Source organism: Saccopteryx bilineata, chromosome 5, assembly GCF_036850765.1.
Source record: "Saccopteryx bilineata isolate mSacBil1 chromosome 5, mSacBil1_pri_phased_curated, whole genome shotgun sequence".
NCBI classification, from domain to species: Eukaryota; Metazoa; Chordata; class Mammalia; order Chiroptera; family Emballonuridae; genus Saccopteryx; species Saccopteryx bilineata.
This window is the reverse complement of record NC_089494.1, coordinates 174,776,828-174,804,385: the sequence shown is the minus strand read 5'-3', so window position 1 is coordinate 174,804,385 and position 27,558 is coordinate 174,776,828. Positions and strand designations below refer to the sequence as shown.

At 36.9% G+C, this 27,558-nt stretch overlaps 1 protein-coding gene and 1 non-coding gene across 3 annotated transcripts in view; both read left to right on the top strand.

Moving 5' to 3' along the window:
- GSTCD (glutathione S-transferase C-terminal domain containing) overlaps window positions 1-27,558 on the top strand; it is a 141,748-nt gene that overhangs the window by 89,649 nt on the left and 24,541 nt on the right. For both annotated transcript variants that reach the window (XM_066279678.1, XM_066279679.1), the window contains 3 exons: window positions 14,553-14,668; window positions 14,825-14,869; window positions 16,845-16,973. In XM_066279678.1, coding sequence (XP_066135775.1) covers window positions 14,553-14,668; window positions 14,825-14,869; window positions 16,845-16,973 — 290 coding nt within the window. The remainder of the gene's footprint in view (window positions 1-14,552; window positions 14,669-14,824; window positions 14,870-16,844; window positions 16,974-27,558) is intronic.
- On the top strand, window positions 22,955-23,030 carry TRNAI-GAU (transfer RNA isoleucine (anticodon GAU)). The gene has a single exon. It is a non-coding gene; the product is annotated as a tRNA-Ile (tRNA).

Genomic DNA, 27,558 nt, shown 5'->3' with positions numbered 1-27,558 from the left:
GATGATTCTTAGTCAAACCAGTTATTACTATGGTCATTATAAAATGGTGATTTTCTATTTCTATTTTACCTTGTACATTTATTAGTTATTCTTCTCTCTTGAACCCATGATAATCAGGCTTCTTCTCCTTCACTCCAACAAAAGTGCTGTTGTCAAGGTCACGAATGGCTTCCATTTACTGAATCTAATGGATGTGTCTCAGTCCTTATTTTCCTAGGTGTATCAGCTGCATTTGACAAAAGTAATCATTCTCTTTTTGTAACCCTACCTTTAGACCTCCAAGAAACAAATAGAATGACTCCTTATTGGTCTCCTTTGTTGATTCTTCTTTAGTGTCTATGTCTGGAAACGTGGAAAAACCTCACGATTTAGCTACATACCAATATGACATTTCAACATGTGACACTTTCTTATAGCTGCTCAATCCCAAAATCCTGGATGCATATTTGACTTCTCTCTTTACCTTCTATATCCAGTTCACCTGAAAATTCTGTCAGCTTTATTTTTAAAATATATACTAAACCTAACCAATTCTCATGACTCCCATCCTTAGTCTGAGCAACTTACCTGTCTTGGCTTGACAACTGCCATGTCCTAGTCAGACTTCTGCTTTTACCCTCACTTGCTTATAGAAATCCTTCTGTACAAGTTCAGTAATGTTACAAAATCCATCTAATTCAAAGTAAAATCCAAGGTTGTGTGTAGACTTAAAGCCTTGCGTGCTCTGACCTCTGGGTGCTGCTCTGACCTTCTCTACTGCCCATCTCCCATTTGCTAACTCTTGTTATAACGCTCTTTGACTGGAAAACTCTTTTCAAGATAGTCTATATTCATCACTTCATTCGGATCTCAAATGTTACCTTATCAGAAAAGCCTTTTCAAATTATCTTGTCAAAAACAACCCCCTCTCCCTCACTCTGTGTCACTTCTCTGTTCTTTCTGCTCAGCCTGTTGTAGCCCACTTTTCTTTGCCCAGTGTGTATCAGCTGTCTCCCCCACTGGAGTGTGTGCTCCGTGGCAGCAGGGTCTGCTCTACCCAGCCCTTAGAGCAGTGCTTAGCGCGTAGTAGGCACCTAATAAATATTTAGTAACTGGTTGTTGGAATTCCTCTTTTTTATTAATGATGAAAGAAAACTTATTTTTTTCCATTACCAGAAAAAATCTTAGTCTGATAACTGCTCTTCTTTCTTCTTGAAACATTGTTTTACAATATACTTTAGCAAAGAAATTATGTTTTTGTGGATTGTATAAATTAATGTGTTATTTATAGTTTTGCTGCCTCTTATCACTAATCCCAATGTTTTTCTCAATATTTAGACATGATTCCTTAAAAGGCAACTAAAATTCTCAAATCTTAAACTAGTATTTTTTTTATTGTAAATGAAAGTACAAAGTCTTTTACTAAATCATCCATTTATGATTTTTAAAGCCGGTCAGTGCAACAGTATTTATTTTAATGTCCTACATAATTCTCTAGGAAATCTACCTGTTTTCTATTAGCTTATGATGAGAGAAAGTTCTGGTGTCTTTTGTTAATTTAAAATTAAAAACTATTCACATATTTATAAGATTAAAATAAACTAATGAAAATTTCGACTACAATCTCCTGGAGTTTTTGGTATGTTTGGTTTCTCTATGTATCATATATTTGGGATGTATGTAATGAGAGAAAATATATTAGACTTCAAATCTGATTTTAGTTCTTGGAAATGACCAAGATGTGCATTTCTGTTTTAAAGAGTGAAGAAATTTTCATGCCTGTTTTGAGGGTGTGCAGATATGCAGATGCTACTCAGAAATGCCCTATGTTACCATGCTTATATCTGGACATCAGATGATAGAGTGGATGGCTATTCATGTGAAGATATTTAGATTATATTTTATATTAGTTTACATTTCATTGGATACCCAGAAATACTAAATTTTAAGCATTATCCTCAAGTTCTCCTAAGCAATGAAATGTTTCAGTCTATATTTAAATACTACATTGAAATTAACTGAGGCAAGCACTACTTATCACTGTGTGTTCTCAAAATATTTCAAAAATTTACATTAATAGTGTCAGTTTAATTTTGTTTTTCTAACTTATGGTAAGTCTCCCCCCTTATCTGTGGTTTTACTTTCTGTGGGTCCAATTACCCATGGTCAACCACAGTCCAAAAATATTACATGGAAAATTCCAGAAATAAGCAATTTAAATTGTACACCAGTCTGGATAACATGATGAAATCTCATTCGGTCCTGCTCTGTCCAGCCTGGGACTTGAACCATCCCTTTGTCCACTGTAGGGAAACTGTATATGTTACCCACTCGTTAGTCGTGAGTCACTTAGTAGCCAGCTCGTTCATCAGATCAACTGTGGTAGTTCAGTGCTTATGTTCAAGACACCCTCATTTTACTTAATAATGGCCCAAAGTGCATGAGCAGGGATGCTGGCAATTTGTATATGCCAAAGAGAAGCCGTGGAGTGCTTCCTTTGAGTGAAATGGTGAAAGTTCTGATCATAATAAGGAAAGAAAAAAAATATTATATGCTAAGGTTGCTAAGATTTATGGTAAGAATGAATCTTCTACTCATGAAATAAGATACTTTAAGAAAGAGAGAGGAAGTCCACATTCACATCACTTTTCTTCAAACATAGTTATTGTCCCATTATATTATATCATTGTTGTTAATCTCTTACTATGCCAAATTTATAAATGAAACTTTGCCATGGGTATGTATGTATAGGAAAAAACATGATATATATAGGGTTTGGCACTTCTAGGTTTGACTTTCTGCTGGCATTCTTGGAATATATCCCCTATGGGTAAAGGAGGACTAATGCAATATTCAAGAAGAAATATAATGATAGCTAATGTTCTTGAGCTTCTAAACATAGCTTTTATAACTCATTTTCAAGGAAAAATATTTTTGGTCCCTTTTGTTTCTTTTTATTGCTGCCTCAGTGACTTGAGCCTAACCAGCGTGTGACTGGATTTTTATGTATGGACGTTCTGGAGATCCCTGGGAAATACAGTTGTCCTGAGGTGAAATGGTTGTAGTCTAAAGAATCTGATCTGTGTCTTTGTTAACTCACTGTGTTGTTGGAACTGAATTTGAAGGATAACTAGGCATTTTTAAGATAAGATAAACCAATGATTCCTAAAGTGAGTTTTTAAAATATTTTCTGAAGAGAATTAGGAACAGCAGTTAGTTCTCAAGCAATTTGGGGGAATACTGTGTTTCTACACCAGGGGTCGGGAACCTATGGCTCACAAGCCAGATGTGGCTCTTTTGATGGCTGCATCTGGCTCGCAGACAAATCTTTAATAAAAATAATAATAACGTTAAAAATATAAAACATTCTCATGTATTACAATCCATTCATTTCCTACCTCTCATGTTCATGGTTGTGGGTGGCTGGAGTCAATCACAGCTATCCTCTGGGACAACACCAAATTTTAATTGGATAATGCGTAATTAATATACACGGGTCGTTGTATGGCTCTCATGGAATTACATTTTAAAATATGTGGTGTTCATGGCTCTCTCAGCCAAAAATTTTCCGACCCCTGTTCTACACTGAGACTTTTTTCCCCTCATAATATCTCTTAATATTTTGAGGGTCTGGTGTTTCACAAACAATTTGGAAATCCTGGGATAGTGGTATTTAGGACAAAGCAATGTTTAAAACATCAGGAAGATGATAGATATCATATTGGCAATAGCTGGTGGTTATTCTGACCAGAGGATGGTGAGGATACGGGAGTAAAGGGTTGGCGGGAAGGGATATAGGCCAGACAATGAAATCTTAATTTTTAAAATCTATTTTGTCAGAAATGGGGAGCCATTGAAAACTTTTAAGAAGGGAAGTAGCAGAAACACATTTGCATGTTTGCAATAATGGGCATGGAAGGGAGAGACTATAGGCCCGAGTGTTTAATTCAAAGACTGTTGCAGTAATAAATGTGAGGAATATAAGAATGTGAACTGAAGCTTTGGGTGGAGGATGATGACTAGATGATACTATCATTAACAAATAGAGAAGATACCAAAAAGTAAACATTTCATGATGGAAGATAAATGAGTTTGCTTTCATGGATGTGTTTGAATTAAGACCCTTGGATAGCATAGACAGAAATGTTAAGGGTGCAGTTGAAAAAACCTCATTGATCCACATCTGAGGTAGAGTTCCAGAGATCAGTGTTAGCTGAACTATATAGATTTGGTTGGCATTGGTGTAAATATGGTATTTCAAACCATAAGAGGTGAAAAGGGGGGACAGAGGATGACACATCTTCCTCCCTCCCTCCCTCCCTCTTTCTTCTTCCTTCCTTCCTTCCTTCCTTCCTTCCTTCCTTCCTTCCTTCCTTCCTTCCTTCCTTCCTTCCTTCCTTCCTTCCTTCCTTTCTTTCTTTCTTTCTTTCTTTCTTTCTTTCTTTCTTTCTTTCTTTCTTTCTTTCTTTTGAGGAGGAGGAGGGGAGATAGGAGACAGAATCTCACATATACCCTAACTGGGATCTACCCAACAACCCTCATCTGGGCTGATGCTAGGACCAACCGAGGTATCCTCAGCACCTGGGGCCAATCTGCTTGAACCAATTGAGCCACTGGCTGCAGGAGGGGAAGAGAGAGAGGAGGAAGAGAGGGAAGGAGGGGGAGAGAAGCAGATGGTCACTTTTCATGTGTGCCATGACCAGGAATTGAACCTGGGACATCAGTACACTTGGCCAAGACTCTATCCACTGAGCCAAACAGCTAGGGCCACATTCTAGTAAGAAATATTTACCCATCCCAACTTACTTCAAATTTACTTTCAGGTTTTTCTGTCCTGAGTTTCTAAAAATTCTTAATAATCATCTGAATCTGGAAAGCATTCCTTTAACAAGTAACTGTCAAGAGTGCTGTGATTATTTTGATTATTTGATCGGTTGGCTGTCTGTACATACATTTGTGCAAATGACACACTATAGTTTTTAATCAGCTATTGTTCACTACTTTCACACTTTGGTTATTACCAAAAGTAGTACTTGCCCTGAATATAAAAATAACCACCAAGATAAGTCCTGAACAAGTTTTGTCTTACTAAGTCAAAGCTACTCATACACATACACTGCAGCTCCACCACTCCCACTCCCGGACATTTCCATGGAAAGTTGACTTTAGCATGCCTTTCATGCTGATGTTGAGGTCAGAATTAAGTATATTTTCAAACTATAAAAGGATGATATTTAGGAGTAATGAAGATTTCTCTGGTGTCAGGAATACAGATGGAACATACCTCTGTGTCACACAGGGGAGGAGCGTAGTACATACTAACATTTTTAAAAGTTCTATATATTTTCTTTAAAAATATAGCACATTTTACTAATACTTAACAGACAAATTGATAGTCCTATATATACATATTTGGGTCCCATTCAAAAATATTTTACTAATAAGAATTTGTGGTTCCCGGGCTGGCAGATAGGAACACAGGCTCTGGCACAGGACTGGCAAGATTCAAACCCTGGCTCCCCTACGGGTAACCATGTGGCCATGGCAATTCACCGGACAGTAACAGTGCCAACCTTGGGACAAAGGATTGAAATAATAAATAGTACATCGTAACTATTTAGGAGTACAGTGACTTTATATAGATTAGTGATGAGGATAAAGAGACATAATTATACTTTTCTTCCTCAAACTTCACTACCTCCTCTCCAACTGAAGATGGCATAGGCAGTTCCCTTAGTATGGAGTCTCTTTTCTCTTATTTCTCATGGCTGGCTTCTTACTCAGATCTTAGTTTTGTTACCTACTCAATGAGACTTTTTCTGACTACCTAATCTACAATATTTACTGTCAATTTCAACCATATAATTTTATTTACATTTTCTTTATATAATTTATCACTTGATTTAATTTTTGTTGTTAAAAGTCCCTTCACTGAAATATAGGAATCTCTCCATTGTGTCCTAGCATCTTGATCAAGCCCAGAAATATAAATCCTTGCAGAGATTATAATGAAATAATCAGAGAAAGGGAAGGAGATTCAAAATTCCAGTTTAGGGGAAAATGTCAATTCCTGCCTTCCCCTGGCAGGCATAGTATTCATTCATAAGTCAGTAGACTCAGACCTCCGAAATGGTGTACTTTTATTGTAGTCTCTGGGTCTTTTAGAACTGTCATCTCTTGTGATTTAGGATAAGCCCTGGCCACCTACATGTTCCTGATGGTTCAACCTTCCTTTCCCTAGTGCTCTGTATTTCTCCCTTTCCTTCTACCCTACTGGCTGGGCCACTGCTGTTGCTCGACCTGTGTGGATATTAATACTTGTCACAATTGGGTCCCTTTTCATACCTGTCCCTTTTGGATTACTATCCCCATTCCTAGCCATGCATATAGCTATGTGAGTTCCCACCATCTTTTTTCCCCACCATCCCTTGCTGCTGAGATCCCAATATTCTTTACAGTTAGGCCCATAAGGTTTAGGACCATTGAAAAGAAAGAAAGGAACAGTAGGACTAGAATTTAGATTATCTTTGAGATTTAGGTAGTGCCTATTTAACTTGTAATGAATACCACTGCCTTGGAGTGTTAATTCTTAGATATAATAACCATTTCTATTTTGGTTGTGGTCAAAGTATCCAGCACCACCTTATATATGGCTAGGTACCCCAATAAATACTACTCCAGTATGATAATCCTTACAAACACAGTGTTAGGGTGTCATTCTGATGATCTGTTGCAGTATAAATAACCTCTACAAAACTTAGGACCTTCGAATAAAAATCATTGATTTTATTCACAAATCTGCAACTTAGGCAGGCTCGTGGGAAAGCTGTCTGTTCACAGAGCATCACTGGGGATGCTTGGCCTCCTAAAGCATGGTGCTGTGTTCTAAGAGCCAGTGTCCCAAAGGACGGGAACTGGAAGCTGCCAGGAACAGGCAGTGTCACTCTGTATTACACTGGTCAAGTAGCCCTAGAGCTCAGATTCAAGGAAATAGACATACTCTTGATGAGTATTCAGTATATTAACACTATGAATATTATCAAAGAATTTGGGGTTATGTCACCATAGATATTCACCATTTTTATTTATTTAATTTGTGTGTATGTGTGTTACAGAGAGAGAGGGAGACAGAGAGAGGGACAGATAGGAACAAACAGACAGGAAAGGAGAGAGATGAGAAGCATCAACTCTTCATTCCCACACCTTAGTTGTTCATTGATTGCTTTCTCATATTGCCTTGACCAGGGGGCTACAGCAGTGTGAGTGACCCCTTGGTCAAGCCAGCGACCTTGGGCTCAAGCTGGTGAGCCTTGCTCAAACCAGATGAGTCGGCGCTCAAGCTGGTGACCTTGGGATTTCGAACCTGGTCCTCTGCGTACCAGTCAGATGCTCTATCCACTGCACCACCGCCTAGTCAGGCTCATTTATTTAATGAAAATACAAAAAAAAAAATCAAAGAAAACCTGTAGGTCAGAGCATAGTAGGAATTAGAATACTTATGCAAAAAGGAAGCTATTTTTTTAAAAATCACTTGACTCTGGAAAAGCTAGCACTCACCATTTTGAGCTACTTGATATCATAGATACTATAAAACACTCCAAATTTGAAGTGAAATTGAGGATTACTTGAATGATCTCAAAAAAATTAATGAAACTACTAAAATACCTTATTGTTGTTAAATCAAGCCTCTGAAAAATAGGGATAAATAAATACCTAAACTATTTTCTAGAGTTAACATTTTTGTTCTCAAGCATTTCAATTTGGTCTTGTGGGCAACTCGAAAGATATTGTGAACTTTTTAAGAAACTGAATTCCAGAGCAAAGAAATGTTTACTTTATGTGGCGCAAATAGTATTTGAATGAAATGAAAATCTATGAATTCAATAAACTCTGGGATCTGGTATTCTGAAGTCAGAATATTTAATTCTTTTAGAGAAAAAACAGGAAGAATAGGAAGGTTTTTTAATTCCCACTATTCACTGTATCTAAACTCTTCTATAAACAAAGCGTAAGTTTTGATTTGGCATATAAGGTGACTATACTTTCCTCAACATTTGTCCCCCATTTTGCTTAAATATTTTTTACTTACTGGCTTTTTAAAAGATGCTCTAAAATTAGCTATGAGGAGGTGAAGGTATGTGTTCCTTCTAGTCAGCATCTGCAGTTCTGTGACACGAAAGATCTTCCCAATCTATTTTCATTTCCTTCTTCCCGGATAATCTGATTTTGTAACAAACTGATTGCTCGACCTCTCCATGTCACTTTTCAATAAAATCAAAAAGATTGCTTATAGTCCCAAGGTGGGGAAATGGTCTTTTTCTTGAAAGGGTGTCACTCGAAGGTCATACGATTAAACAGAGTAACCGATAAGACCTTCAGATAATGCCTTAGTGATATATTCTAAAATGTTGAAGTTCAAAATTTAAATTGATCCTCCTTTTTATGTGTAGGCCTGCCCTTGGAAATTTCATTTAGAGGAATAACTGAAACAAAATGTATTTTGTGACTCATTCTGAAGGATTATTTTCTTCCCCCAAGATGTAATTACTAGAAAAATCCCTCACATCCCTGCCAGAAAGCATCTCGTTTTCTTGAACTCTTACAAATAAAAAAGACAACAGCACTGAAATTCTGAAATTGTCATTAATCACTCATCTGTTTAAGGAACAGCAGATCATATTGGAGAGACTGAATCCGAAGTTAGAAACTCTCGGTTAGAACCCCCGCTTCTCCTCTTACCAGCTGTGTGTGTCTGAGCACATGCTAGACTTGAGCGACCACTTTGCTGTTCAGTGTCTTCATTTGTATAATAAGGAAAATTTCATCTACTCTGGCAACCTGACAGATCTCTGAGGTTAAATGATGTATCAGATGTGCAAGTGCTTAGTAAATTTCAAAGTATCATATAAACAGGAAGTATCATTTTGGAAGCTTTTATGAAAATGTATGTATTTTTGTAGTTATGGTTGTTAAAATTTTATTATAAATATATTGTACAGTGTGGTTAAGATACATTTTCTAAGCTCAAATATAATGTTTTTTACTAATTAAATAAGGTATAGCTTTATTAAGTACAGAAAACAAGGGTTATACTTCTTTGTGTCCCTAATATTGTCTAGAACAGTTCTAAGTAGATCAAGTTCATTGGCTGATTTGTTGGTTGAATGATTCAGAAGGATATTTGTGAAGTCAATATTCCTCAATTCACATAGGATTAAATTAGCCTCTTTTAACCATGTTTAATATTCAGTTAAAAATTATTGAATGCTCAAATAGTATATATAACAAAAATATCAGGGTGAAAACACCATCACACTGTCACACTGTTGATTTCCTAGACAGCATGTGGAGTGTGAATGGGCTGCGGGTGGGGGCAGGGGACCGGGGGAAAGTATTAAATGATTAGTATCCACTGTTGCAAGAATGTTGTCTCTGTGACATCAGCATGGCTGATTAGTGGATTGGTGACACTGGCCTACAACTAGCTTTACAAAAGGTAAATGGAAAGAGCTATTGTAAAAGTTTAGTATTTTCCAACAACTCATCTCCAAAGAGCAAAACAAAGTTGCCCTAACCTACAGTGTGAACTTTATGTTGCTGCCTAATTTCATGCATCTTCTCACGAATTTCTTTATGAATTTTGTTCCAGCCTTTCCAGTTTTTGATATAACTTTTAAAATGGCTGCCTTTTTATTTCCTCACAAAAGTTATCAGAATTTTTCCATCGTCACCTAAAACACTATTTCATAGGTGACTTTTTTTATTTTTTACTATTTCAATAAATACGGGCATAGCACTAACTTGTTTCATACTTAGTACCTACAAAACTTAGCATATTGCCTTGAAATGCAGTTTAAGTCATGGTTGCAGAGAAAATTCATTCATTAAACTTTCATTGAACCACCTGGTATGTGTCTATCAGTCCTCTAATACACTTCCTTTTAATTGGACCCAAGTTTATATAGTTCCAGGAAAAATCATCTGGATCTATTTCAGGGAGAAAGAAGCAACTTTAACTGATGGTTATAGTTTTGGTATATTATAATTAAATATACCTAGGTCTTATTTTATATCTTCTTATTTTTTTACTGGGTTATAATTGGCATACATTATATTTCTTTCAGTTGTACCATAAAACGATTGGATATTTCTACATATTTTAAAGTGATCACCATAAGTCTGGTTAACATCTGTCACCATACATAGTTACAGAATTATTTTTTCTTGTTTTGATAACTTTTTAAATCTGCTTTCTTAGCAACTTTCATATATGCAATACAATGTTATTACATTCCCGTAAGGTACTGTTTATAACTGGAATGTTATACCTTTGACTCCCTTCACCTGTTTCGCCTCCATCTCCTCTCCCATCTCCGGTAACCACCAATCTGTTCTTTTAGATTCCACATGTGAGTGAGATAATATGGTGTTTGTCTTTCTCTGTCCATTATTTGGAGAGCCTGGAACATAAAGGATTTATATGAAGGCTAATGTGTATATAAGCACCCAACACTTTTTCTTTTTGCAGTAAGTCATAACATTCATGGTGCTTTGGCGTTTCAGACTAAGAAACAGAAAGTTAAGAGCCAATCTTGATAATTTATTAAACTGAGCAGGTGTCCTGGCTGCACATATGCACAATTTCCATCCATGGCATTTTTGTTTTGCCTTATTTGGTCCTTTGGACTGATCGAAAATGATAGTTTTTTTCTTTCTTTCTTTCTTTCTTTCTTTCTTTCTTTCTTTCTTTCTTTCTTTTTCTTTCTTTCTCTCTCTCTCTCTCTCTCCCTTTCTTTCTTTTTTAAGATTTTATTTATTGATTTTTAGAGAGAAGTGAGAGAGAAAAAAGGGCAGGGGGAACCAGAAGCATCAAATCGTAGTAGTAGTTGCTTATTGTATGTGCCTTGACTGGGCAAGCCCAGGGATTCAAATCAGCGATCTCAGCATTCCAGGTTGATGCTTTATGTACTGTGCCAATACAGATCAGACTAAAATGGTAGTTTTCTAATATGGCTCTTCCTTAGCTTAAAACTCAGCTGCTTTGCCTTTGTACTTTCTTTCTGGGCAATGTGAGGTTGTCCAGATCCTCAGATTCCTCTTAATTTGAATCAGACAAGGAAAAGACTTCAATGTGGGAGAATTACATCACAGAACAAATGAAGTCAGTTATATTAAAACATCTGATTTTTAAAGATTTTTCCTTTTTTATGGTGACAACAAAAGAATCATTATTTTTAGTCAAGCTAAAAATAGATTACAATTTATGCCTGTGAATTGTGTCTTAGCTAAGTCCAAGAATATTGGATATAAATTAAAAGTAAGATTTGAGGCCCTGGTGGTTTGATACAGCATCGATAAGCATATGGATGTCCTGGGTTTGATTCCTAGTCAGGGCACACAGGAGAAGCGACCATTTGCTTCTCCACCTCTCCCCTCCCTCTTCTCTCTCTCTCTTCTCATTATGCAGCCATGACTCGATTGGTTTGAGCGTATCAGCCCCGAGCATTGAGGATGGCTCCATAGAGCCTATACCTCAGGTGCTAAAAGTAGCTCAGTTGCAAGTATGGTCCCAGATGTGCAGAGCATCGACTCCAGATGGCAGTTGCTGGGTTGATCCCGGTCAGGGCACATGTAAGAGTCTGTCTGTCTCTCTCTCCCTTCCTCTCACCTGAAAAAGAAGAAAAAATGTTTTAAAAAGAGTAGGATTTGATTTTTTAACTACTGCCATATCTTAAAATACCACTTTCTTACCTTGTTCAATGTATTTGAGATCCTATTTATGTTTTTAAGAGCATCAAAACATGTATAAATATAAAACTGGAATGGGGAGGAGGAATGCTTTGTCTGGGGCAGTTTCTCCATGATGCATCTGGGCATCATTTTTAACTTACTCTTTGAATTGTATGCACAGCTTAATAGTAGCTATCTAAACACAACCCTGAAAAATACTCTTGGCCTTCAACCTTTATTTTAGCACAGATTCTTTATCTGCAGTGATGTAGGCTTAGCAAGAAAAACAGATCTTCATTAACAATGGCTCTTGAAACAGACCTAAGAAAATTGGGTAATTCTAAATGAATAATAGAAATATGTTAAAGAACTTGCTATTCGATATTCCATTAAATAAATTTTCTTTTTTATCTCTTTGTTCTTAACAAAATATAATTCCCTTTGACTTTCTATTATGAAAATCCTGTGGCAAAGAATTGCTAAGAAATTTACAAACAGAATGAAGACCAAAATGCCTTTGCTCATTTCTTGACATGTGTTGGCTCCATTTAATTGCAACATTTGTGACTCTAGCCCTCCCAAGGGGCTCAAAAGTACTTTTTCATTTTTGCAATCTGACCCCCTCTTCTTCCTCCCCTTCCTTGTTCTTATTCTTCTGCTTCCAAATCAAGACTGTATTGCCATAAAAAAAAAAATAGTAAGTTGGATTTATGAGTGAACAGATAGAGAGATGAATACAAGTGTGGTAAACCAAGTACAGTGAATTTTAATGGCAGCATCTAGGTGGAGTTTATAGAAGTGTGCATTGTCAGATTCTTTCAACTTTGCTATATGGTTGAAAATTGTCATAAAATCTCTTATGACTGGTTATCCATGAAGGGTAGGATGACAGAGGCTTTCACTGACTTGTGTTTAAATTTTTTTTACAATTGTATTATTAGAGAAAAACAAAAATAATTCTTTTTAGGGCTACATGAAATTGTTTTCACAAATGGAGTCATCAGGCTATTTAAAAACTCTTCATGTTTGAAATTCACATTCAGCCATGCTAAATAATTAAGAATGCACACGAGGCTCTGGCCGGTTGGCTCAGCGGTAGAGCGTCGACCTGGCGTGCGGGGGACCCGGGTTCGATTCCTGGCCAGGGCACATAGGAGAAGCGCCCATTTGCTTCTCCACCCCCTCCCTCCTTCCTCTCTGTCTCTCTCTTCCCCTCCCGCAGCCAAGGCTCCGTTGGAGCAAAGATGGCTGGGGCACTGGGGATGGCTCCTTGGCCTCTGCCCCAGGCGCTAGAGTGGCTCTGGTCACGGCAGAGCGACTCCCCGGAGGGGCAGAGCATCGCCCCCTGGTGGGCAGAGCATCGCCCCTGGAGGGCGTGCCGGGTGGATCCCGGTCGGGCGCATGCGGGAGTCTGTCTGACTGTCTCTCACTGTTTCCAGCTTCAGAAAAATACAAAAAAAAAAAAAAAAAAGAATGCACACGACAATTCAGCTGTATGGTGATGAACACATCATTACAATAGGAAATGGGTTACATAAGTATGGTACATACAGAGAAAGAAATACTATGCAGCATAGACATGGAAAGAGGTATAATATTTTATGTACTGTCTATAAAATTATTAATTTATGGATATGACTAGAAGAACATATATATAAAAATATTACCTCTGAATTATGAGATTATGGATCTTTTTCTCTAACATAGATCTTTTTTATCCACATTTTCTATTTTTTCCTAAAATAAAAGTTTCCCAATGTTTTTATTTTAGTAACATAAGAAAGAAGACAAACAGTAAAGAGAGGAACAGGAAAATAAGTCTATTTTTCTGTGAAAATGGAGCAGGGGAACTTTGGTGTCTGTAAATAATATTTGATCAAGCAAAAAAGATTATCTGGGTTTTTAATCTATATCACTTAAATCTGCTCTCTTACAATTTTTTTAATTTTGCTCTTATATAATAAAATGCATTTGAAACATGTAAAAACAATTTTATTTATCCTTCTGAAGATATATATTCATGGGCTTGGCTAGTGGCTTTTGAAAGTTCAGATGTTTTCATGCTGCTGGGCCCAAGGCGTTTCATACTTGGAAATGCCATATCTTTCATCTCTAATTGCATTACATTTCTGTGTCTGACTCATGAGGGAAAAGGCTTCAAAGCAGAAACGAGAAAATCTAATTTCTCCCTGAATATAACCATTGGCATATTTCAGCTAATGTGACACCTATGTTCCAAGTGTTCTAACCAGAAAATTGGGTTTAAGGATGTGCCAGCTAAATAAAAAATGTTTTTATTTATTATAGATTGCCTTTCTCTAAGGAAATTTTATTCAGCCAATAAACATTTATTGAACAATTACTTTGTCTATGACTCTGCAATTGATGTTTCACTTACTGTTTTCTCTCTTTAGAAGACATTTTTTTCATAGATTTTCTTCTGCTAGTGGCTGTTGAAAGAAAAATCTGATAAGACTACAAGTTAAATAAGCAAAAATGGAGTTCACCTCTGGGTTTTAGTTCTCTAGGCTTCTCATAGTGGGTTAATTCATTTATCTATGGACCCCTCTTTCTGTATGCTCCTAGTCTGTTCTCTGAGTGCCTTTCTAGTCCCACACAATACATATTTCATTTTGGTTTTAGTATTGATTTTAGAAGGAAGGGAAGGGAGAGAGAAAGAAACATTAGTTTGTTGTTCCACTTACTACATTCATTGGTAGATTCTTGTATGTGCCCTGACCTCAGGGATTGATCCTGCAACCTTGGCATATCCAGACAACACTAACCAACTGAAAAACCCAGCCAGGGCAAGTTTCATTTTCTTCATCTTTTGTCTTTTGCAGGTAAAATGTCCAGCGAACGAGCCTTGAGGAAGCAGCAACAGCTAAACAACCTTGTGTATGTGGTGACAAATCAGGCCAAACCTGGTGACAGAATTGTGGATTTCTGCAGCGGTGGTGTATGATATTTTTTCACGTATTCTCTTTGGCCTTTCCAAGACTGTGACTTTATATTACAGTCAAGGATGCGCTTTGATCTGGCAAAATTGTTATCTCAGAATGAGCAGAAGCCTTAGGGACCCACTTTACCTTATTTCTTTTTCTGCCTCTTTCAGGGTCATGTCGGAATTGTGCTTGCACATGTGCTGCCACTATGCCAGGTAAGGTCTGAGTAACAGATAAAAGAAAACATCGGAAAACTACCTGAGTTCGTTAGCTGAGTCTGGCCTATCCCTGCCCTTTGAGTTTATAATAATTCACCAAGGTCAGATAATGTGGCACAGTTTCTTTCTTTCTTGTAACTAAACTTCTAAGATTCAGAATTTTATGGAAAAAAATATAAAGTAGGATCACAATAGTTTTCAACTTTTATAAAAGTTATATTGTAAAATAATTTTTAAAATAAATGTTTCATTGCTAAATAAAATAATGCTAAAACTGGTTTAATTGTCAATATCAGTTTATACTGGAAATACTAGCTTCTGAAATTTGTTGAGCATATTCTTTTGGTAACTTGATTTTTATTCATTGTATCAAAATTGTAATAACAGTAACAAAAATTTTTAGAGAAAAAAAATAACCCCAGTCTACACACTGATTCATCAAATAATTTTCTCCCCATATTCTACATAAGTCATTGTCCTGGAGGATGCTTACTGTTGCACATTCTAGAAATGCAACTACAATTTTAGTTAACTGTTTTCTCTCAATTTTGAGTCATAAATGATTTTTTCCTGTTGCAAATAGTTGTAAATATTTTCATTAAAATATCACTATAATTCATATAGATATAAGTGGGACTGTGGAGAAATTTTTCAAGGAAATGTACCATAGTTTATGCAATCAGTGCCACCATGTATTAGAAGTTTGTGCTGTTTCTAGTTTTTTGCCATGGTAAATCATTGTCTCGCAATGACCATCTTTTAATATCAAAGTCTAGAATTTGATGTCATTCTTCAAAAAACACAATTGACTGGGCACAGTCTTGCTTGTGAGCTCTCTAGAGGGTGCAAAATACTTACAGTGATTACTCCATTCCCAGAAGAAAAAAATGTGGAAGAAATTATAGACTAGTGTGAATGGCATATAACAGTTGGAGAGATAGTATTATTCTTTTACTTTCTTAGAAAATAAGGAGTAAAATGAACAAGGACCCCTGGGATAAACAGTCTGTTTTATTATATAAGAAAGCAACAATTTTATGGTTGGAATAAGAGGAAGAGAACTGATGGAGGAGAATCCTGGAGAAACTGTCAGATACTTGGTGTCTTTTTTTCCCATTTTTAACAGTTGTCCTGGAAACAAACATTCAAACTGGAAAAGGGAAGTCTTGGAAAGCCTTTGACACCAAGTATATTCTAGCAGGTTTTTTAGACAGAGGGACCCAGGAGTTTTCCATAAAGACAAGTCTGAGTACAAAATTAGGGTAGGACTTGAGTGATAGTGAGGGAAGTGACTTAGTTCTGCCCACTCTTCTCCATCCAAACCCACGATCCTCTCCCGTCTCCCTTGGCCTGGGTTACTGTAGGAGATTCCTAACTGGTTGCTCTGCCTTCTGTGCCACCCCACCAACCCTTACTGTACATTGCAGCAACTGAAGCTTCTTTCATCACCCATGACCTGGCTCCTGCTGCCTCCCAGCCTGACTTCCACCCTCCACATGTTGTCCCCCGTCCCCACGTCACCATCGGCACCATGCCTCACTCTGCCAGTACTTGAAACACAGTGTTTTTCTCACCTTGGGCTTTCATGCACGTTTCTCTGCCTGAAACACTCCTTCATTGCCCCAGCTACTTGCTGTTCATTGTTCAGGCCTCTGTCAATATGTTACTTTTCTGTATTAATTGACTAAAACTTACCTTAGTCATCAAGTCTAGGTGCTCTGATAACACATTATATGTCTTTTCTTAAGCACTTATCACTGTATTATAATTGCATGTTTCACTTTTTTTTACTAAAATTGTAAGCTTCAAGAGTTCAAGTACCTGGTTCATTTTTGTTCCGTATTTTATGGCACAGGATAAGGATCAATAGAATAATTCTATGTTATTGCAGCTATGAAATACAGTAATAATACTTTGCCCTAATGTCTGAATTATATTACTGAATATACTTTGTTTTCTGGTTGAAATCTAGGTTATATTAATAGAAAACAAGGAATTGTCATTAATTCGTGCTAAGAAGAGAAGTGACGTGCTAGGTCTATGCAACATTTGGTTTATTCAAGCAAATATGGAGTATTTTACAGGAATGTTTAATATTGGGGTAAGTAATAAAGCAATTTCAGTTTCCTTAGTTAAATAAATAAAAAGTGTATGTCTTAGAGTAAATAAAGGAGAAACTTTTATATTCTTTGCTAAACAGAGAAAATTATGTTTTATTGTCTATTATCTTCATAGGATAGCATGCTAATGAATATTATTTTCTTCACAACACTTGATCACTACATTATGCAGATAACATTTGTTCCTCAACCAGACAAAAACTCTATTTTCTTCACTGCAGATTTCCCAGTGCTGAAAAAAATGTTTGACACATAGCAAATGAAAGTTTTTCCAATGAAAGTGCTTAAAAGTAGCTATTAGCCTGACCAGGTGGTGGCGCAGTGGATAAAGCGTTGGACTGGGATGCTGAGGACCCAGGTTCGAGACCCCGAGGTTGCCAGCTTGAGCGCGGGCTCATCTGGCTTGAGCAAAATTAAAAAAAAAATGCTCGCCAGCCTAGATCCAAGGTCACTGGCTCAAGCAAGGGGTTACTCGGTCTGCTGAAGGCCCACGGTCAAGGCACATATGAGAAAGCAATCAATGAACAACTAAGGTGTCGCAATGAAAAACGGATGATTGATGCTTCTCATCTCTCTCCATTCCTGTCTGTCTGTTCTTATCTATACCTCTCTCTGACTCTCTCTTTGTCCCTGTAAAGAAAAAAAATAATAAATAAATAAACTTTAAAAAATGTAAAAAGTAGCTATTAATTGAACAAATAATAAGTTCTAATGAAGTTGGCTTCCCTTAATTTATCCCACATTTTTAGGAGATAATGATAGTAAAAAACAAGATAACTGAAAAACATAGCCTGTTAGTAATCTATAAATACTAGAGTTACCTTTTAGGTAATATTAACTTTAGCTAAGATTTGATATCTACATGAATTTTTGGCTTCCAAAAGACAGAAAATATACTATGTTTTTAAAACCTTAAGGCCAAATTATTATTATGTGATATTACTAAAAAGACCTAAGATATGTGATTCTGCCAGTTCATTTAAACCCAAGATTGTGTGCTCTGCTGGAATTTGAATTTCATTAAGATGATAGTGTTGCTGCTTTTTCTTTTATTTGTTTTAAATAATTTTTTCCTGATTTTTATAGGACTATAAGCTCAATAGAGAAAAATACATAAGAATATTAAGAAGAATCACCAGTACTTTTATTACTGAGAGATACATACCTGCTAAAAATGTATACAACCCACACAAATGCATATTTACACATCTGTTAACATCATTGAGATTATTCTAGAAAGATCCTGCTTTAATTGAACATCGTCACAAATCTTTTCCCTACTAATTAATTATGTTTCTTTTTCTTCATGTTGTTATAATGTAATTATTATTATGATGAATATTTTTTGCATCAAGATGTGTAAGACTTTTGATACTTCTGCTAAATCACTTCCTAGAAAGGTTGTGCTAACGTGCATTTCCCACTGTGTGTGTTCATGTAACATACACAGAGGCTTGTCTAGGAGGAACTCTCGTCCGATTTCAGAAGCTCACCCCTTTTGAAGTACTTCTAATTATTTTTCCAATGAAAGTCATTTCTTAGATATCAACTACTGAAAATTGGTGGGTCCTATTGTTATTTTTTATAGCCCCAAAGTATGCAATTTGTTTCTTTTGTAGACTGATCTAGTTTGGTTCTCTAAAGCCAAGCCCATGATAAGAGAAGTAACCTTAGGAAAACTGGGAAAATGTAGACCTCTGACCCAGTGAATTTAAATTAAATATATATTTATATGCAGCTAAATTGTACATAAACATTGAGGTAAAGATCAAAGCTTCTCCTGCGAAATGAGTCATTGGGACAGTGCCCACGTTACCAGAATACCAGGCAGAATGTTAAGGTAGCAAACCATTGCTGCTCGTTTATTCACCTCTCAAATCAAAAAATTCCCAGCTTATCAGCCATACGTCTCTTTATCCTTCTGTGGCTTATAGGGTGCTAAATTATTGTGACATATTCTTGTCACTTTCAAGGTCATAATTTACTAACACCAACTAAAAAGGTTTATGTCTTTTTTGGAAGTAATTTTTTTTATATTTTATAATAATATATCCATAATGCTATTTTTAAATTTACTTTCATAATTACCTTTCTCGAAATGTATAGAAAATGTGTTAAAATTACGTGGAGGAGAATTAAACCAAAATTGGATTTACTGTCATGAAAATGATTTGCCTAGGAGGATAACTGAGGTGTTGTCACTAGAGGAATCAGACTGAGCCTCAGTGAAAGTGGTGTAGCTGGGACAGAAACCAGAATGACCCGTTATTGGCAATGCCGTAGAACTGCATCAGTCTCTGCTTTTGTGACACTTCAAATAAGGGTTTAGTTGGCACTTAGTTAATGCTTTTTTCCTTTACTATTTTTTAGATATGAAAATTAATGCCATAAACAAGATTTTAAGGAGAGGATTTGAAAGTCTTAGATTCAACTATCTTTAGTTACTTGAACAAATAATTTATATATAAGAAATAAAATACCAATTATTAGTTGTATCTCAATTAGTACAACAATCCATAGCAGACAAAATGAATAGATTTGCTAATTTCATTAAACAAGTGTTATTTGAAATAATGAAAGAGAATAAATTTAAATTAAATATTTTCTGATGTTTTTACAAGGTCTTCCAACACCCCCACCTACTGTACTTCCCTGGAATAACCAGAATCAATGAAGTAATAACTGCTTGCTCTAAAGAGTCCCTTTGTATTTTCCAATTTACATTGTACTTACTTGCCAAATAAGCATATGAAAACATTCAATGTCTCTAGTAACCAAGTACATTTTAACTTGAACAACAATGATATTTCGTTTTTGCTTTTAAAATTTGCAAATATTTTTGAAATATTGTTACTCATTGACTACAAGTCATCAGTAAAATGGGCCTAATCATACAGGAGTTTTGACAGTTTTCATTTACATGATATTTGCAATGGTTTGCTAATGACATAAAAGATTAGTTACAGTGGTAAAGAAAATTGTATAAACTTAATGGTTAAGAGTATAGATTTTAACATTGGGAAATTTTGTGTTTGTCTCAGTTTGGCCACTTACTATCTGTATGGCCTTGAGTAACTCACTAGTCCTCAGTTTTTCCATCTGTGAAGTGGATATAAAATACATGGCTCAGAGGTAGTTGATACCATGTGTGTGAAGCTCTTAGCAGGTTGCTTGGCACTTAAGAGTACTCAGTAAGTTGAGCCTCTTCTCTTCTTACTCTGTGCAGTATGCTAACAACCATGCAAAAACTGCAAAATAAAAAAAAGAAATTATGTTACTATGTATTTTTTTAAAAATACATACATACTCTATATACTGTATAATGTTTTTCTCTATTATTTTTTGTATTCTCAAAATCTCCCAAATTTAACATTTTTATATTCATAACATAAATAACAAGATAAGAAATAATGTGTGTTCAATATTTATAGATAGAAAACTTACTTAGCTTCCAAAAGGGTTAATAGGGTTCTTAGGTACCCTAAAAGAATTCTGAACATATAAGATATAAATATATAATATAATATATATTTAAATATGATACATATTTCTTTCAAAACAAGTATTTGATTATTATAGAAATACCTTTTGATTGACTTAGTCTTATTTTAATTATAATTACTGTTAATATCCTTAAAAATATATAAAAGTCTTTTCAAAAGTAAAGTTCATGCCTGATTAGGCGGTGGCGCAGTGGATAGAGTGTTGGACTGGGATGCAGAGGACACAGGTTCGAGACCCCGAGGTCACCAGCTTGAGCGCAGGCCTATCTGGTTTGAACAAAGTTCACCAGCTTGAACCCAAGTTTGCTGGCTTGAGCAAGGGGTTACTCGGTCTGCTGTAGCCCCACAGTCAAGGCATATATGAGAAAGCAATCAATGAAAACTAAGGTTGCAACGAAAAACTAATGATTGATGCTTCTCATCTCTCTCCGTTCCTGTCTGTCTGTCCGTCCCTATCTATCCCTCTCTGACTCTCTCAATTAAAAAGAAAAAGTAAGATTCATCCAAGAGGGTTTTTCCTTTTCAGTTTCAATATATCCAGCTGTATGACCCTGAACTAAATATGTACTATAGATTGAATGTTTGTATCTTCCCCCCCAAAAAAATCTCAAAGTGCATATAGAGGGAAATAACCCAACATCATACACACCTTTATGACAATCAGCAAACATCATACTTCACTGATGAAAAGCTAAGAGCTTTTCCTCTAAGATCAAGAACAAAACAAGAATGCCCAGTCTTGCCATTTTTATTCAACATAGTATTGAAAGTCCTACACACTGCAGTCAGACAAGACTAAAGAAATAAAAGGCATCCAAATTGGAAAGAAAGAAGTAAAATTGTCACTATATGCAGATAGTACAATACTATATAGAAAACCCTAAACACTACCAATACTTTTAGAACTGAAAAATGAATTCAGTGCAATTGCGGTATACAAAATTAATAAACAGAAATCTGTTGCATTTCTACACACTAATAAGAAACTATCAGAAAAATAAATTAAGAAAATAGCCCCATTTACAGTAACATCAAAAAGATTAAAATTCTTAGGAATAAATTTAACTGAAGAGGTGAAAGATCTGTACTCTGAAAAATATGACACTGATGAAAGAAATTAAGGATAACACAAGTAAATAGAAAGATATACCTTGTACTTATGAAGTAGAAGACTTAATACTGTTAATATGTTCGTACTACAAAGCAGCCTACAGAGTCAATGTAATTCTTATCAAAATACCAATGTCATTTTTTACAGAACTAGAACAAACAACCCTAAAATTTAGCTGAAACCACAAAAGACCCTAAATAGCCAAAACTATCTTGAGACAGAAGAATAAAGCTAGAGGCATATGCTTTCTGATTTCAAACTATACTACATAGCAATAGTAATTAAAACAGTATGATACTGGAGCAAAAGAAGATACATAAATCAATGGAAAAGAACAGAGAGCCCAGATATAAATCCATGCTTTTATGTCAGTTAATTCATGACAAAGGAGTCAAGAATATACAATGGAGAAAGACAGTCTTTTATAAATGATGTTGGAAAAACTGGACAGCTACATGCAAAAGAATGAAACCGAACCACTTTCTTCCACAATATACAAAATTAACTCAAAATGGATTAAAGACCACTATAAGACCTGATCAATTTCCTAGACGAAAATATACACAGCCTGACCAAACCGTGGTGCAGTGGATAAAAAATGAGCCTGGGATGCGAAGGACCCAGGATCAAAACCCCAAGGTCACCAGCTTGAGTGCGGGGTTGCTGACTTGAGCATGGGATCATAAACATGACCCCATGGTTGCTGGCTTGGAGCCCAAGGTCGATGGCTTGAGCCCAAGGTCACTGGCTTGAGCCCAAGGTCACTGGCTTGAGCAAGGGGTAATTGGCTCAGCTGGAGCCCCCTGGTCAAGGCACATATGAGAAAGTAATGAACAGCTAAGGTTCCACAATGAAAAATTGACACGTCTGATCTCTCTCCCTTCCTGTTTGTCCCTGTATGTCCCTTTCTCTCTCTCTCTCTCTCTCTCTCTATCTCTCTCACTAAAAAGTAGATAAAGAAAACATACACAGTAAACTCTTAGACATTAGTCTCAGCAGTATTATTATTATTATTATTATTATTATTAGGACCTGTCTTTTCAGGCAAGGGAAACAAAAGAAAAAATAAACAAATGGGACTACATCAAACTAAAAAGTTTTTGCACAGTGAAGGAAACCATCAGAAAAACAAAAGGCAACTTACTGAAATAGGAGAAGATATTTGCAACAGATATATTGAATAAGGAGTTAATATCCAAAATATATAAAGAATTCATACAACCTAATATCAAAAAATATATAAAGAAATAAACAACACAACCCAAAAATGGGCATAGGGCCTGAATAGACATTTCTCTAAAGAAAAAATACAGATGGTCAACAGGCATATGAAAAGATGCTCAACCAGGCCCTGGCCAGATAGCTCAGTGGTAGAGCGTCGGCCTGATGTGCAGAAGTCCTGGGTTCGATTCCTGGCCAGGGCACACAGGAGAAGCACCCATCTGCTTCTCCACCCCTCCCCCTCTCCTTCCTCTCTGTCTCTCTCTTCCCCTCCCGCAGCCAAGGCTCCATTGGAGCAAAGATGGCCTGGGCGCTGGGGATGGCTCCTTGGCCTCTGCCCCAGGCACTAGAGTGGCTCTGGTCGTAACAGAGCGATGCCCCGGAGGGGCAGAGCATCACCCCCTGGTGGGCAGAGCGTCGCCCCCTGGTGGGCATGCCAGGTGGATCCTGGTCGGGTGCATGCGGGAGTCTGACTGTCTCTCCCCATTTCCAGCTTCAGAAAAATACAAAAAAAACAAAAAAGATGCTCAACCATCACTAATCAGGAAATGCAAGTCAAAACCACAATGAGGTAGCACCTCACTCCTGTCCATCTGGCAGTTATTAAAAAGACAGGCCCTGGCCGGTTGGCTCAGTGGTAAGTGTTGGCCTGGCGTACAGGAATCCTGGGTTCGATTCCCGGCCAGGGCACACAGGAGAAGTGTCCATCTGCTTCTCCACCCCTCCCCCTCTCCTTCCTCTCTGTCTCTCTCTTCCCCTCCCACAGCCAAGGCTCCACTGGAGCAAAGTTGGCCCGGGCACTGAAGATGGCTCTGTGGCCTCTGCCTCAGGTGCTAGAATGGCTCTGATTACGGCAGAGCGACACCCCAAGATGGGCAGAGCATCGCCCCCTAGTGGGCATGCCAGGTGGATCCTGGCCGGGCGCATGCGGGAGTCTGTCTGACTGCCTCCCCATTTCCAGCTTTGGAAAAATACAAAAAAAAAAAAAAAGACAACAAATAAGCAGTGTTGTCAAGGCTGTGGAGAAAAGGGAACCCTCCTGCACTGCTGGTGGGAATGTAAATTGGTGCAGCCACTGTGGAAAACAGTTTGCAGATTCCTCAAAAAATTGAAATAGAACTACCATACAATCTAGTAATCCCATTTCTGGGCATTTATTCAAAGAATTCCAAAACACTGAAAAAGAGGTATGCACCCCTATCTTTATTGCAGCATTATTTACAATAGTGAAGATGGGGAAGCAACCTAAGTGTCCATCAATTGATGAAATGATAAAGAAAATTTGGAGTGTGTGTGTGTGTGTATATATATGTGAAATATACACACACATATATATATATATATACACACAATGAAATATTATTCAACTTAAATGAAATTTTGCCATTTGTGACTACATAGTTGGAACTAGAGGGCAGTTTGCTAAGTGAAGTAATAAAATCTAAAAATAAAAATGAACAAAACAAAACAGAAAGAGACTCAGACATGTAGAACAAACTGATGGTTACCAAATGAGTGGAGGGTTGAGGTTTAAAAAAAAAAAGTGGACTTTTGAAGGCTCTTTTTTAAAAAGATGGTATTGCCTTCTTGCCTATTGGATAAATAATCCTCCATATTGTGAAAACTTACTTTATTCAGTTATACTTTTAAGATCTAAATTAAAATGTGTACTACTACTACCTCTGCTCTCAATATTACAGAAACGTTGTAAAACAATATTACAGAAAGGGCCATTACTATAAAAAAACACGCTTTACATTAAAAATCAAAAACTGTCAATGCTAAGCAACCTGCCCTCCAGAATATTTTAGCTGAATAATTCCAGCAGTAAAATACAATCAGCTCAATCATGGCTAAGGTGTTGATTTTTAACAGTAGGGTCGATTTTTATTTGTCAAAATACATCAGATTCTCAGAACAGTTTATTTTCAAGTTATCTGTATTTATTTTTTCCTGTTTTACCCATATAAATTTGAATATGATTATGATTTATCCGGGCTAAGTGCTTAATTACAAGCTCATTTCTAGTTTTGTATGTTAGTGTACAACTAGAAGATGCTAATGTAATTATAGAATGTAATTCAGTAACTGGGTTTTTTTAGGTGAGAGGAGGAGAGATAGTGAATCAAGCAGACTCTCACACATGCCATGACCAGGATCTACCTGACAACCCTGTCTGGGTCTGATACTTGAGTAGTAAGGTATTTTTAGTACCTGAGGCTGATGCACTCACAACCGAGCTATCCTCAGCACCCCGGGGCCATGCTCAACCAATGGAGCCACTGGCTGCAGGAGGGGTAGTGGGGGGTGAAGGGAAGCAGATGGTCCTTTCTCTTGTGTGCCATACCTCAGTCTGACTCTCTGAGCCACCAGCCAGGGCCTCAGTAACATTTTTGTTGAGTAATTTATATAATCTCTTTTTAAAAGACAAGAAACTTGAGAAATTATATATTATGCAAACACAATTTAGAAAAATCAGTAAGGCAAAATGGAAGCCTTACAGGTGAAGAAGAAAGATACAGGTATTTCCACTTCCTCCCCAAGAGAGATCACACCCCAAAATAATAAGTACCAGAAAAATCGTACTACATCATTATGGTACTAAATCAAGGTACAATTATGTTCAACTTTCTGTAACTTGAAGCACAGTATATGAAGACAAAGCAGACTGATGGAAATGATAACTGAATGAGTAGAGCTGAGGAAGAACAAACTTAAATGCATGGGGAAAGGGAATGTCAAGAGGCTATCAGGAAGTAAGTCACTGCTCTCACAGAATCCCAGAAAATTCAGGAATTCAGGATACCAAAACCCCAGGAAGGGGATAAAGAGGAAATTCTGTTTAATTAAAAATAGTTAGGGACCCAGATTCCCACCCCCATCTTGTGTGGCTAGGTAACTCTTTTTTCCTGACTCCTACAAGAGACTGGAAGTTCCTTCTATGAAAAACTGAATCAGTGATGCTCCCGTAAAGGGACATGAGCCATGGAGGAGACCTAGGGTGATGTGCCATGCTGCAAACAAGATCTAAGTGACAAGCTGCGTCCCAAATGATGGAAAATGTCGCCTTCCCCTACCCCACCATTTGCCCTTAATTCCAGAACTTCAGAAGCTAGAATCATCTCTTCAATCAAAGGGATTAAAATTAAAAGATCTTCTGCAGAATCAGAATCATTCCCAGAGAAAAGAATTACAGATAGGATAGCTGTAATTCAAACAAAAACCAGCTGCACTTGATCACCAAATCACTAGTGAAGTCCTTCAGTCTTGAAGCTTTCATTCAGAAGTTCCAACCAACTTCTAGTGATTTGCTCTTTCATATGAACTGACAGCCAAAGAATATCAAACGTGGAAAAATTCCAGAAAAAAAGATTGTACCCAAAGCAACAAACGTGATAAAGGATCTGATTCAGGGAGAGATTAGAACAGATAATGCATTCATGAAACAAGGATAGAATAAAAAATAAATGAACCATTAGAGAACTTCTTGGAAATTACAAATATATTCACCAAAAAAAGAAAAAGTAGAAATCTAAAAAAAATAAAATGTAAAATATTATCTTAACAAAATGGAACAACCACAGCAACAAAGAAAACAAAGAAAAGGAACTGGAAAGAAGTTATTAAAAAAAAAAAAAAGAAATTCAGTCCACAAAGTCCAATGCTTCAGTAATAGGAGGGCTGGAAAGATAACACAAATAAAATGTGGGGACGAAAAGATCAAAGAACTAATAGCAGAAAATATGTCAAAAATAATGTTTTTCTTTTGGTTGAAAACTCATTTGAAAAATGATTCTAAAACAAGGTACATTGTTGTGCAATTTTGAACACCAGCGGTAAAAAGTAGTATCTAACAGTTTCTAGAGAGAGGGGGAAAAAAGCTATATACAAGAAATTTGCCATTAAATGCCATCACAGGCCCTGGCCGGTTGGCTCAGTGGTAGAGCGTCGGCCTGGCGTGCAGAAGTCCCGGGTTCAATTCCCGGCCAGGGCACACAGGAGAAGCGCCCATCTGCTTTTCCACCCCTCCTCCTCTCCTTCCTCTCTGTCTCTCTCTTCCCCTCCCATAGCCAAGGCTCCACTGGAGCAAAGATGGCCCGGGCGCTGGGGATGGCTCCTTGGCCTCTGCCCCAGGCGCTAGAGTGGCTCTGGTCGCGGCAGAGCGACGCCCTGGAGGGGCAGAGCATCGCCCCCTGGTGGGCAGAGCGTCACCCTCTGGTGGGCATGCCGGGTGGATCCGGGTTGGGCACATGCGGGAGTCTGTCTGACTGTCTATCCCCGATTCCAGCTTCAGAAAAGTACAAAAAAAAAAAAGAAAGAAAAAAAAAAAAGAATGCCATCACATTTCTCAATAGCAACATGGAAGACAAGCAAAGCCTTTAATATTCTAAAGGAAAAATTCCAGTCTAAAACTGTACCTAATCAACCCATCAGTTGTATATGAGAGTAATAAAATTTCAAGGTCTCAAGGAAATGTACATCAGGAAACTACTAGAAGATTTGCCTCACCAAAACAAGATAGTGAATAAGAAAAAAAGAATAAGTGGTATCCAATACAAAAGGTGATGTTTTTAAAAAATGTACAGCATACTTAACTCAGCAGTGAACAGTATATACAATGCAATAATAATAAAAACATTTCATGAACACTACTAAAAATTGGAGATGATAATATTGAGAATTTAAAAAAGGAAAAGTGTATAAATGTGCAAAAAAAAAATTGCTCATCCC